At 37.9% G+C, this 14199-nt stretch overlaps 1 protein-coding gene across 1 annotated transcript; it reads right to left on the bottom strand.

Annotated features, from left to right (window-relative positions):
- Nucleotides 1-5217: 5217 nt before the first annotated feature.
- Nucleotides 5218-13318, bottom strand: LOC113356238 (transcriptional corepressor SEUSS-like). The gene is made up of 10 exons (XM_026599313.1): nucleotides 13024-13318; nucleotides 11131-12800; nucleotides 10920-11039; nucleotides 10511-10559; nucleotides 10048-10262; nucleotides 9894-9962; nucleotides 9467-9564; nucleotides 8407-8500; nucleotides 7896-7965; nucleotides 5218-6763 (listed from the first exon to the last, which is right to left on the bottom strand). Exons 2-10 carry the CDS (start codon nucleotides 12340-12342, stop codon nucleotides 5619-5621), a joined length of 3072 nt encoding a protein of 1023 aa, XP_026455098.1. The 5' UTR covers nucleotides 12343-12800; nucleotides 13024-13318; the 3' UTR covers nucleotides 5218-5618.
- Between the last annotated feature and the right edge of the window lie 881 nt (nucleotides 13319-14199).

Here is a 14199-nt window from a genome sequence, read left to right as displayed (position 1 = left end):
GAACTCAGTCCATGAACTTGCGGAACTTCTCGGCCCGAGATTTCTGCTGGAGTTTGTGTACTCCTTCCATGAGCTTAAGTCCGTGAACCCAGTCCGCGAACTTGAGAAGGTTATTATTAAAGTCGGTTGTTCTTGAACTAATGTTTAAATAAACTAAGGAATGCTTTTGCAAACCGTGGCTATAAAGTTCATGAACCGATTCGAGTGAATCAAACCGATTTTGCTTCAATTGTGTCTCGTGTAGTTACATAAGATTTCCTTGCAATTGAAAAACTCTCTAACTAGTTCATTTGAGTAATTTGAACTAGTTATGTTGAAGAAGAATAAGGTTGATATGAGAGTAATCATATGGCCAACCTTTTGGTTGACTTTTTGAACCAACAAATGTTAATGTTTGGGTACGGTTCATAAACCCAAAATTGGACATTTCATTTGTGCGTGACAAGCTAAGTTTTCGATCTAACGGTTGAGAAATATTAGCTTGAATCCAATCAGGTTTTCATCTAACGGTGAATATTGATGCTTTGTTACTAAGCTAACATTGATTGCAAACCCTGATTTGAAAGACTATATAAGGGAGAACTCTAGCAACTGGGAAACCTAATCCCCACACCTCATGTGTGATACTAGTTGTGCTAAGATAGAGTAGATTCTCCTTTAACCTTTGGTTTCTTCTTATAAACCAGGTTAATGACTTAAAGACTTCATTGGGATTGTGAAGCCAGACCGATACTACTTTTATCGTAGTTGTGTGATCTGATCTTTTTGTTTCTATCGTACGAGTACAATTGTAATAATTGGCTTGAGATTGATATCTCCGATAGGAAAGATAAAAAGTAATCACAAACAAACTTCGTCTCATCGTTTGTGATTCTGCAATATCTTTTTTCGCTGCGTCGATTAAGATTATTGATAATACTAAGTTGTTCTTCGGGAATATAAGTCTGGTATTATTGATTGGTTCCTGTTCACCTTGATTTATCAAAAGACGAAACAAAACTCGTAGGTATATTCGTGGGAGACGGATTTATCTATTATCGTAAACTTTTCTGTGTGATACAGATTTGTTTATTAAAGTCTTCGACTTTGGGTCGTAGCAACTCTTAGTTGTGGGTGAGATCAGCTAAGGGAATCAAGTGCGCAGTATCCTGCTGGGATCAGAGACGTAGGAGCAAAATTGTACCTTGGATCAGTGTGAGATTGATTGGGATTCAACTACAGTCCAGTCCGAAGTTAATTTGGAGTAGGCTAGTGTCTGTAGCGGCTTAATACAGTGTGTGTTCAATCCGGACTAGGTCCCTGGGTTTTTCTGCATTTGCGGTTTCCTCGTTAACAAAATTCTGGTATCTGTATTATTTCTATTCCGCATTATATTTGTTTATATAATTGAAATAATATAGGTTGTGTGTTGTTCAATCAATTAGAATATCCGACCTTTTGGTTGTTGATTTAAATTGATTGACACTTGGATATTGGTCTTTGGTATCATCCAAGTTATCTCTCTTTGATAAAGACTCGCAGATTTCTATTTGTTTGAGTAAAGATCAAATCCAGAGATTGAGATATAAACTCTTTGATATACTTTTATCTAGATTGAGTCTGACTGTCTAGTTGATTCTCAATAAAGTATATTAGAGTTTGTCCATACAGATTGCTAAGCGAAATATTGGGTGTGGTTGTTAGACCCCCACTTTTTCAAGTATTAAGAGTTATATCTCTATCTCTTGTGCTTAGAACGTTTGCAGAACCGAATACGTGAACCTAATTACAAAGAGATAACTTGGACGGTACCAAAGAATCAATCAAGTCGTATCCAACAAACTAGGTCGGACATCTCTACCTTGATTGATCAACGCACAACCTGTGATATTTCAATTATAATGATAAACAATATAATGCGGAAAAAGAATTAACACAGACACTAGAAGTTTTGTTAATGAGGAACCCGCAAATGCATAAAACCCCGGGACCTAGTCCAGATTGAATACCAAACTGTATTAAGACGCTACAGACACTAGCTTACTACCAATTAACTTCGGAATGGAATGTAGTTGAGCACTAAAAGGTATCCCACCGATTAAGGTACAGTCGCGCTCCTTACGCCTCTTGAATCCCAGCAGGACTCCGCACAATTGATTTCCTTAGATGACGTCACAGCAACTAAGAGTTGCTTCAAGGAAGGTATCACTATTTGTGTTGATCGTTGGAGCAAGTTCTACAAACAATCAAGATCAGGATACTCGATTTATCAAGGAAAGATAACTGGACCTGGCTTAATGAATCCCAATGAAGTCTTTATAATCGCAAAACCTTAAAAGGGTTTCTGGAGAGGACAACTCTAGCTACAACTAGGACACACCAAAAAGTAGTGTCAGGATTCAAAGATCACAGTTTCTTGGAGTTCCCCTTTTATAGACATTCAAAGCATAAGTTGCTTTAGGTTTAAGATAAGATATATTTGGAACCAAGAAAACAATATCCACTGTTAGATGAACCCTTTGAATATTATTTACATAAACAAGATATACACTCTGGTTAGGTGAGACCGTAACTGAGCCGTGTACAAAGACTATGTTAAACATGGTTAGCCGAAACTATCTGGTTTGAACTTAAAAGCTTGATCTTCATTTTCATGAACACATAAGACTTTAACTCTGAGTCACAAACATGTGATCAATTAAGTCTACTGTTTATAGACACACTTAAATGTATAATTGACATGATTAGTAGATGTATGAATACAAGTACATAGTAGTTCGTGAGTCGGTTCAGTCACATTCGCAAACCGGTTTGGAAACTTTATACCAAAATCGAGTTCTGGAGTTCACAGAACTTTTTAGGTTTGCGTACCAGTTTCAAACTTTCCACCAAACCTAAGTTCCGGAGTTCACAGAACTTTTAAGGTTTGCGTATCGGTTTGGAAACTCTAAGACTGTCGCCGGTTCCGGAGTTCACAAAATTGAATCGGTTTAGAAACGCTACCGATTTCTAGAACATAGAACTGTTTAAGCTTGCGTACCGATTTGGATACTCACCCCCGGTCTGTAACCACAGTTCAAGAATGGTTTGCATACGGGTATGCACGCCTATCCGGTTCACGAGTCACACAGATTTTCAATATGATATACATAAGAATATGTTTACCACTAATATGTAAGTCAATATGTATATAGCTACTCCGCTACTTGTACGAATACATGTAATACGGGTTCAGACTTACAACAGTTTTCCCAGCAAAACTGATACCACTGTCTTATATCCAAATCAATAGTAGTTCTATATTTCTCTAAATCAATTCGAAACATTCCTGAATAACATTAATGACACATATCACTGTTCCAGGCTATTCCGAATGATGAACTTGAATCATGATTTTGATTCCGGACAATAAATCGTCCTAAGACGAAATTCATCAAGTATGAACAAATGTTCATTAAGCTTAGCTATTATATTTTGAGAAATTATCAAGATAAACTTGACTCGAAATTCTTGTCTATGCATACTAGTCTAATTAATTATGCGACGTCGTCCCAAAATGATAGAAAGTGAATATAACTTGAGATATAGGTGGTTCAATCTTCACTTACCTTTTGTTGATAAAGTTCTCCAAAATCTTCGGTTGATCTTCTCCTTCAAACGGTAGAACACAATGATCTTCGCCTTCGGTTACCTTTTGTCAACTACATTTTTATCCTAGTCCGAGACTTAACTAATTGTAGACTAGAAATTAAAATATAGTTGTGACAACTAAATTTGTCAACAAGCTTGAGATAGCAACACTTGTGAGTTCGATCGAGCAATGCTCTAACAATCTCACCCTTTGTCAATTTTAGTGACAAAACTATCGATACATGTGGATAATAAAATAAAACTTTGATACCGATTCCATAGCGATAACAACTTTAGAAAACAAATGTTCTCAATCGTCATTATACAGAAACATAGTACTATTTCTTTCTCCAAGTGTATCTCCACTCTGAAGTAATACTACGGTGATATGTTTCTCCCCCTTAATCAATACTTACATCTTTTGCATAATAGGTAGACCTATAGATTATTGATTCACTCCCCTGTACATAACGATCCGTGAACCATATTATGTAGTATGAAACTACTAAATAATTCTCCCCTTTTTTGTCAATAAAATTAACAAAGGTACGAAAATTGCGGGATCGTAATGAAAACAATCAAAAGATATGTCAAGTCTTAAGGAAGTTTTGAGATTCCAAATTATAACAAAGTTATTATACAACTCCTCATATCAACTTTATTTAGATGATATCACATAGTAAGCAATACTTAGCGCTCATATAGGAGATTTAAGATATAAGCATCCCCTTTAAATTCCACATTCACGCTCCCCAGAAAGATATAACAATTAAGCACAAGTTCATTTAAGAACTCTCCACCATTTGATGTCATTCTCAAGAGAACAACATGAGTGGCCTTACTTTTTAAAAAGAAGGATTTTGTTGGACATTAACAGATCACATTGGTTTGTATCCGAAAATCGAATTAAAATAATCTTTATGTCAGTTACAGACAAAAATATAATTTTTGATCGATATGACTCGACATAAGAAAATCTTACGAAGTGTTTCAAGCAGTAACAAACACAAAAGTGTAATCAAAAGTAGATCAATACTGCGAGAAAATTCTCAAAGAGTTTGTTCTATTCCCCGTTTATAAATAAACATAAACTAGTTGTTTCACGAAAACGCAAAGCCACAAATATTTCATAAGACTTCTACAATAATTAAACCAATAATGATTACATACTACAAGTTCATCTTCCACCAACTTTATAATTTAAATAAATAAATCTAAAAACATGCAAGATGAAAATCGTTGGAAATAGCTATTAGTAATCATCTTCCACCAAACCCTAGTTATCCTTCAAAATAAGAATAAGGAAATTTCCTAGATAAAAAAGAAGCAAAAGATTTATTCATGTTCTTCATCATCGGAGTCATGTTGGGATCATAACCACCTGAGTGATAGGAAGAACCCCAAAAAAGAACAACAAATAATTGACATAGTCTGTAACGATGGGAAGGAGATACACGAGAGAGACATCACTCTTCTTCATGCCCTTGACTCATAACTGAGATGGATGTTAGCCAAATACACTAAAAAAACAGAGATGAATCAAGGTATTATTTGTTTGTTTGTTCTTTTTTTCTTTTCATTTTCTTTTCCAGACAGATCAAGTACAACTTCACCGATAATAAAGGTCATTTTTCATTTCATTCATTCAATGTTCTATTTCTGCCAAAAACGCCTGCGGCTTCCACTTCAAATACAGTCCTTTCCTGTTTCATTTTCTTAATCTAAACAGAGAACTGAAATTCGTATATGCATTCAGTGGTAAAAGCTAACGCTATCTGATATTTTCTTCTGCAAATTAGTACAAGTGGTTATGTGGAAAGCCCTCTCAAACTCTCAAAAACCAGGGATAAGGTAACAACAAGACTTTCAAAATAACAGCAGCATGAAATTGAGCGCCGGTTTGCCCATTTCACCCAATGTTTCCTCCTCCATCCAACTTCTCAAGCAGGCTTATATTGCGCCCACGAACAACAATATGGATCATCACCAAAATCGGCATCACTTGTTTACTACGGTGATGGTTTCCAATCAAATTGGAGGATATTGAAGTTGCTATTGTTGCTGTTGTTCATTCCCCCAAGGCCACTCATAAATCGGTTCCCCAATTCCTGTTGTTGATGCTGACTTATACTGTTCCGATAGTCTTGGTTTATCATTGAAGCCATACCTCTCCCATTCGAAGTCAAAGAATTATTATGACCCATAGCTGCTGCTGCTGCTCTGATTCCACTAGCCGTTGTAGATATTCCAACTCCACTACCAATACCACCAACACCCATAACAGAACTGTTGATTGGTGAAATCCCATTACCGTTCCCAACTAAGCAGTTCACACCATTAATAGCAGCACTACCTGATATTCCATTTATGCTTTTTAATTCGTTTCCAATGGAGCCTACACCAACCATGTTATTCCCTCCATTTAGTTGGGATGACATAATCATTTCTTGAATGATTTGCTGCACGGAGCTCTGGGGCTCCTTAGGCTCAACCTCAGGAACAGTTGACTGCTGCATGGAAACACTTGGAGAAGGAGCAGCAGCAGCAGGTGAATTTGCAGAATTATTTTGCAGGGCACCGGTACCGGCCACAGATGCTGCTGCTGTTGTTGATACTGGTAAGGTGCCACTCGAAGATGTCTGTTGTGGCGCGGCATTGTTAGATGCAGGTGGGGATGTTGATAGGAAAGGAGAAGAAGGGTTTGGTTGATGAAGCTGAGATAACGGACTTGATAAAGCAGCAGCAGGTGGAACCTGAGCTGCATTATTTCCACCACCCCCACCGAAAGGACTATTAGGATTATTAGGATTGTTCACCAGGTTTTCTTGCCTGGAATTCATAGAGTTTTGGTGAAGCAGACCAATTTTGGTGCCGGCAGAGGTGGTGGTGGATGATGGTGCCTTGTTGCTGGTGTTTGCATTGGAGTTGGAGTTCGCAATGGGACTAGGTATTGGGCTGGTAATAGTGTTTGTGCTTTGGGAGTTATTTACAGTGGTAACACCATTGCAGGCAGGAGGATGCATATTAGCCTGGACTGAAGTCTCATTGTTAGCATTTTGAGCGATATTTTGCTGCTGCTCCTCGGGAAGTGAACTTTGACCACCATAGTTCCCAGTTGAAGCGAGGTTCCTCCTAGGAAAGTTGATCAAGCTCGCTGAAAAGAAAAAGGAAAACATAAACTCAAGATTAATCTACTAACAAATTTTCCGAATACTACAAATAGAACATTCATCCGTAACTGCAATGCAGTCGCAACAAAAATACGGAATGTCGTTATTGGGTCCACAGACATAGCAAAAGCACTAGCAGAAAGACAGTGAGGTTTTAGAATAACAACTGGAATGCTACCAATAACTAAACTCATCTTCCATGATTTAATGGTTGTTTCGGATGACTTATAAGACCCATACTTAAAGGGAACAGCATTTGAGATTCACATAAAAATCCAAATTATCAAGCAAAACTGCAAAAGACGGCGAGAATCGTGTCTGAGAAGGATAACTAGCATCATCGCAATGATCAGACAAAAATGTAGCACAAGTAACAAACAATAATCAAGTGTGATCATAATAATGTAAGGCAATTAACACCATTCGAATTCATCAACTACCCCGCTAAATTATCCATCTTCTCCACTAACTTAATCATTTTTTCAAATTATGCTACAGCCAACAAGAGTAGATAGTGAAGAGATTTAAAAACAAGGCCACGACTCTGATCAATGTTGACACACCATACCCTGAAGGGCCTCAACACTCAACAGCACACGGCTAAGAAAACCTACCGTGGGCGAATCTCAAGCTATTCGCAAACAGGCTATGGCGAGACAGCAAAAATGGACCATGCCTGTAGTTACTTCCCAAAATGAGTAGTTTGATAGTTTCATGTCTGTGTCAATGTGTAACTACCTTCAACTTAAAATTGTCCTGCTCAGGGATAACCAACTTAATGAAGAAAGATGGTGTGGCATCCCTGCACCAGCGTTTCAACTTAGAAACAAATAAGTTTAAATTCGGTCTCTACAGATTTTGCCGAAAGCACCCACTCCAGAATTCATGCCAAAACTAAGGCAATTTTTTTATATTATCCATTCAAGACACAAGTATAATCATCACAGATACAAGTATGAATCCAAAAGCAGTGGTAACCATCCCACGAGAAATTTCAAAATGAATAAAAAATACTTCCAAGTATAACCATCATTGTTTCTGGAACTGAGTTGATATATGTATGACAAAATGAATCAAAAATAGTTCAAGAAACTAACAACATATGGAGGAGCTTACCCATGGGTCCGTTCCCTGTTTCTCGGCTATAATCAATCAGATCTTTCATGCTATTAACAACCTCTGATATCTGCAAGTTACCCACAAAACCATCAGATGGATGAGGCAACAGTAGCTTGAAGTAAACTCTCACTAAATAAATACACATATTAATGCATTTTGAGATTATCCCAACCCATGGATGAGCATGTTTTTCCAATATTGGGTGTGACCGCATAAAGAGCAGGAAACAACAATTCTTGTAGACAGACAATGTAGATGCAGCAGAGTAGCAGAAATAAGAAATTAAGGGAATGCACTCTATCTCAAAGATCAGCCTATGATCAGCTGAAGGCTGATCCCCAATTCTGGGCATTTCCCTGGCTAGTAATTCGGCGAGTTTGGCCAACTTCTCTGACATCAAATAACATAGTAACTTTGTAACTGTTGAATTCAGAACAATCACTGGATTCAGGCCTTAACAAATTCAAATTGCATTTGTCCATAGATTAAAATTTCAAAAGTAGCCAACCTGAAGGCACCGCACATATCTCTTCGTATAACCAAGATCGTTCACTAACGGAACCTCCAAAGCCTTTGCCAATTGACGAGCTGATGCAACAAACCTGTTAAAGAATAATGCACATTTTCATCAAAGAAGCGTAAAACCTAGGAAAACAAAATCTTGAGAAGAGTCGAACAAATCCGAGAACCTCACATAAAAAATGTATTTTTTCTGGAAAGATCTAAACTGAAAATGCTGGAACCAGAACTGTATTTGGTTGTGAAATACATCTGAAAGCTTCCGTATTCGTAGTGGCAAACAAACTATTTCATGACAATGAAACTGTATCCTTGTCTCTTGTTTCATGTTTGGTAGAAAGCCAGATGTCTCCTTATTCTGTTCTCAGTTCTTTACACTACTACTCCTCTTATAACAATCTATTTATTATATTTTTCCTTTTTCTAAAAAAAATTCTTTCAAGGTCTATTCTTGTCAGTATAACTGTTTGACACTTAACTCGGTTTAATTTATTTATATACGCCATTTTTAAGCCTGTTTTTAGCATAAGGCCTCATGTGGGGTCACGGAAACCTCAAACTTGTCCACGGGTCAAAACTATTTTTATTCTCACTTAACCCAGAGCTGACTCATGCATCGAGCTGCATAATCTACTTTGGGGCAATTTCAGCCGTATAAACTTAATGAACATTGGGTAAATCAACGCAAGTGTGCTAAACAATGGATGACTCTGGACCTACACTGTGGAAGAGGTAGAGAGATGAATGACCAAAATGAAACATCAAAGACTATGTGGAAATGGAATGGTCTCCATATCATAATTTTTCCCAGACTAAGACTTGTACAAAAGAAAGAATTAACAACTCGCAAAGTACTAGACAAACACTTACTCACACGGACTATTTTCATTAGGTATGCTACTTTTGTGTCACTAGCATCAATAGATATAATCATCTTGCAGATAAAAATGAAGCAAAGAGCTTAAAGCCCAGCATCGAGGTAGTGAAAGTGAAGACATAACAAGAAAGCGCTAATATGAAACAACCTAAAATAAAAGAAGAGGCCTTACATATTACAATTGTTTTGCAACTCCTGTGCAGTTAAATTTGATGATGCATTCTGATTAGCAGTCTGGTACTTTTGCGCTGCTGCACCCAGCTGACTAACCTGCAAATTCAAAAATGATCTTAAGAATGTCAAATGTCCATTTTATACTCAAAACAGTGGTACACTTTCAAAAATCACTTTACAGAAAGCTGAAATGTACAGAAAATGAAACCAAAACATATTTTCTTCAACTGCAGGGAAAAAAACTACTGAAGATAATTCAAAAATATCTGAGCATTGGCGCGGAGAGCGATCCTCTACTTCGATCCAGATTCCTAAGTTCCCCAAACTCGCAACTTTTGGTAATTATGTTTCACATGTATACTCAACTACTGCAGACATAACGAAGAAACCTAAACCTTGTTGACTACGCCAGGAACCATTATTACCTGAGGTGTTATCAATCTTCTAGGGATAAGCTCTTCATGTTGTCGAGCACAAAACTCCCAGGAACAGATCTAACAAAACAGAGAGTGATACCGTTATTCGTGCTTCCAAAAATAGATAAGTATGTTGATTACGAGTGTCAATAAGATATCTAACCTTAAGATCTGTAGAGAAGACAATTCGAAGTTGACCATCCCGAACTACACGTAAGTGCTCAAAAACACTTTCCTGGATCGCTTTTGAATAATCCAGGACAATTTGACCTGATGCATTTTGATATTCACGAGGCATATCTACGTACAGAAGTTCTTCTATTGTTCCACTATCATACTTGATTTTACAAAGTCGTGGGAGAACTTCAACGGTAGTCTCTGAACCAACAATTAGAAGAAAGTTGAATCAGATGAAGGAAGTAAAATAACTGAATTGAAGGCAAAAGGAAGATATAATGCGTGTAAGCAATAAAGTAGGGCCAGTCCAACTCACGAAATTGAATAAAATAGAAAAACTAAGATGCAACCAAGAAACTGGATGACAAAGCCCAGACAATCAAAAGATGGAAGTTCACGTTAAGACTCAAAGCAACAAACTACTCAGAAAATGCAGAAAGAAAGCTTACCAAAACCACGGCCAGGCTTGCGGTTGCATATCTCGCAGTGCCATACATCCTTCAAACATCAAAAATTAACTTTTATTGACACTTCAGACTTCAAAGCAAAAATCTAATGCAAACATTCAATGTGTGGTGTGCCATAACTCATACAGGACTATCAGTTGTGGTACTTTCAGAAGGGGGGAAAAATGACACATCCGGTCCACAGAGAAAAACGAACTACAAAAATACAAGCATCCACTACAGAGGCTCAATCTCACCAAACTAAGCATTAGATATGATGTTCAAGTTTCTCACACCAATCTTGGAAGAAAAAAACGTGGTCAAGCATGATATCAATTAGTCACAAACAAATGATGTTTGTTTAAGCGAGAAGAAAATAAAAACAAAAATTGTGAAGCTTTCAACAACTTACCTGGGGAAAGACACCTGTTGTTTGCCGCCCACTTCCATACTGGGAAACACACCATCTCTTCTTGGCATGGGGAGCAAAGTACTCCGCCACAAATTTTCTCCAGAACTCAATATTGTTATCCTGGAAAAGTACGTGCATACAAACTCAAGCCGACGCAAATAAATGTTCAGCAAATTAGGAACATACAAGGCCTATATTAAGAACAACTTACTTGTGGCCTGTGTTGTTGGTGATACATGTAGTGTGTCAAACGCCGAGCACACATCCCTGGTTCATAGGCTGGTTTTACAGAGGCTCTGACAGGCAAATTTTGCTGCTGAAACTGCGGTTGCAATTGGGATCGCTGCTGAGGAAGCGACTTTAAGAGCTGTTGCTGTTGCTGCTGCTGCTGTTGTTGCATCTGCAAGAGCCGCTGCTGTTGCAGAATATTGATCTGCGCAGCGGCGGCCTGGGAAGACTGTCGGGACATGTGTAGGAATTGCTGCTGCTGCTGTTGTTGCTGCTGCTGATGTTGTTGCTGCTGCTGTTGCTGCTGCTGCTGGTGTTGCTGCTGCTGTTGTTGCTGTTGTTGTTGTTGCTGCTGCTGTTGCTGTTGCTGTTGCGGCTGCTGATGATGTTGCTGCTGCTGCTGTTGAAGATACAACGATGGATCTGAATGTTGGGGTTCCATTTTCACTGATGTCAAGTTTCTTAATGACTGAATTGGTGGTGGCTCTAGTTTCACCTGACCCAAGCTACGCAGCGACTGCAGCTGTTGATGTTGCCCATTTCGATCATTGCTCATCTGGGGCTCCAATTTAACAGGGCCAGGAGTGCCTAACCCAGCCCGAATTGGCTGATAATGTTGTTGCTGCTGTTGTTGTTGCTGTTGCTGCTGCTGAGAGTGGGGTACAGAATACTGTTGCATAGCCTGCTGAACCTGCTGGAAATTCTGAGGCTCTAACTGAGAAGCTTGCTGCTGATCTTGCGCAAGCTGGTTGCCAGAGGGACTAGGAAAGCGCTGGCCTTGAGATTGACCAGAAGTACTAGGGTTTGGCATGTTTGGGGACGGAAATGACACAGATGGAGTATTATAAACCCCCATGCCATTACCTATATTCGGAAGTGGATCAGACTCGACCCCATTATCAAGGATTGTTCCACGTTGAAGACTACCAGAACCAGAAAGGCCTGAATTGGACCCACCATTTGCAAATGACTGATTGAGGAGGGAAGAAACATTTGGCATGTTTCCAAGCATGTTGATATCGTTATACATTCCCCTAGGAGAAACAAGTGAAGGAAATGAAGAGGACTGTGAAGAAACTAAACCCCCATGCCCTTGTGGAGTTGATCCCAAAACAATGTTAGAGTTTGATCTCAAAAGAGAAGGCTGCATCGACTGGGCACCACCAACTGGAATCGGAGGTCCCGAAGGAACCATCTTTCAGATTATCCACAAATACACAAACCAGGAACCCAAGAAGGAGGATATACAAATTCAGGGAAAAGTGAATGCTTTTCCAGCAAAAATGAAATAGAAAAAGGAGATATCTTTAAGATAATTAGATGAGAAAATTGAAGAAACCCTCCATCTGAATCAATATTGAATCAACGAATTGAAGATAGGACTATGAAATTCCAGAGTTTGAAATTTAGGCCTCATTATGAAGTGATGAAGCCTTGTATCTAACCATAAGCTTAGATTTTGATGACCTAATAAAGCTGGAATAACAATACAACCCAGTAGTAATTGAACAAGTTCCTCCTCCTTTACGAGCATATTCTATAAATTTATGGAACAATCTCTACACCAGCAATTACAGGTGAGTCTCTATGAATCCCTAGATCGGTCCAAGAAGAACCTAACATTCTACAAAATGTAGTCCAAACCCACACTCTCTGTTCAAACCAAAAACAACAAAAAAAGCTGATGAGCAGAAAAAAAGGACTAACCTTTAAGAACAAAAACCCAATCTTTTCTTTTTGTCACCCAGAGTAAAAGATCATTTGAGAATAATGAAGAAAGTGAATACAACAACAGGGAGAGCAGCTACAGGGTGTATGAGTGTGAGGTTATTTATGGTACAAAACTGTAGAAAAAATGGATAATTCAAGGACTTACCAGATTGAAGAAAACCCTAAAAAAAATATCAAATCTCTTCTCTCTTGTCTTCTTATTCTGGGTGGATTAGATAGATATGTTTTCAAATGCTCAAATGAATTGTAGGGTGTTTAACTTGGTACTTGGTAATCTTAGTTATTACTATAATTGATTTATTTTATTTTTTTCAGTTATTCTTTATTTTCTTTCTATAATATATATTTCTACTAGTAGTGTTCTTCCTTTTTCTTCTTTGTTTCTTCTCTGTTGGTAGAGAAAGACTCAGCAGAGAGACAGAGGAGGAGAGAGGGAGTATGTCCTTGCGGACGTCAAAACAAGTTTCAATCCGATTCAATTCTTGCTTCATTCTTTCACCTTTTTGTCCAGAGGTAAGTCAAATCTCATTCTATTGCCCATCCAACCATCCATCCATCATCATCCATTTAACTACTGCCACTTGACACCCCTTTGAGATATTTTTCTTTTTACTTTCGAGTTTGGAGAATTCCCACCCACAACATTTCTTCTTATAGCCACCCCGTTTGACCTGTCAACCACTGCTGACTAAGTCAACCCATGATCCAAACAAACACCCAACAGTTGAATTGACAAGTACTTCCGATGCTTTCAATTTTGTTGCACAATCCCTAAAAAAAAAAAAAACATTTCATTTAAGTAGTTAATCCTCTATTACAATACAATCTTATTTCCCTGTATGCAATTCTCAAAAGTAAATTCAAAGACGAAGTTGAATTGTAAACATGTCACGTAAATAATCTTAAGAGAATTGCATAAAATCAGACTCCTCGTATTCTCCATTAGATTCTAGTTAAATATGTATTTAGCCGGACCTTCAATTCCCCAAAGGGTGTTTGGATATCAGAAGTGTAAGTTAAATATCATATGTTTGAAGTAACTTTTTTTCTTTTGAAGTGTGTTTGGTAATCTCGTAAGCGTATTTGTCAATTGAAAGCGGGAGTAGTTTTTGGAAATTATAAGCAAAAACATATTGCTTCGTTAAGAGCGTACCTGGATATCAGAAGTAACAAGATTTTTTTCTTTCTAAAAGCAGAAGTCCATCCCAAAAATCAGAAGTAAAACAATTTTGCTTCACAAAAAATTAATATTTTTTGTTTCCAGAAGCCATTCTGAAATCGTATACTCAAACTAACTTCTGATCTTTTTGTATTTATAAGT

The sequence above is a fragment of the Papaver somniferum genome, chromosome 3 (genome assembly GCF_003573695.1).
Source record: "Papaver somniferum cultivar HN1 chromosome 3, ASM357369v1, whole genome shotgun sequence".
NCBI classification, from domain to species: domain Eukaryota; kingdom Viridiplantae; phylum Streptophyta; class Magnoliopsida; order Ranunculales; family Papaveraceae; genus Papaver; species Papaver somniferum.
The sequence above is the reverse complement of the archived record's forward strand: the minus strand, read 5'-3'. Positions and strand labels throughout refer to the sequence as shown.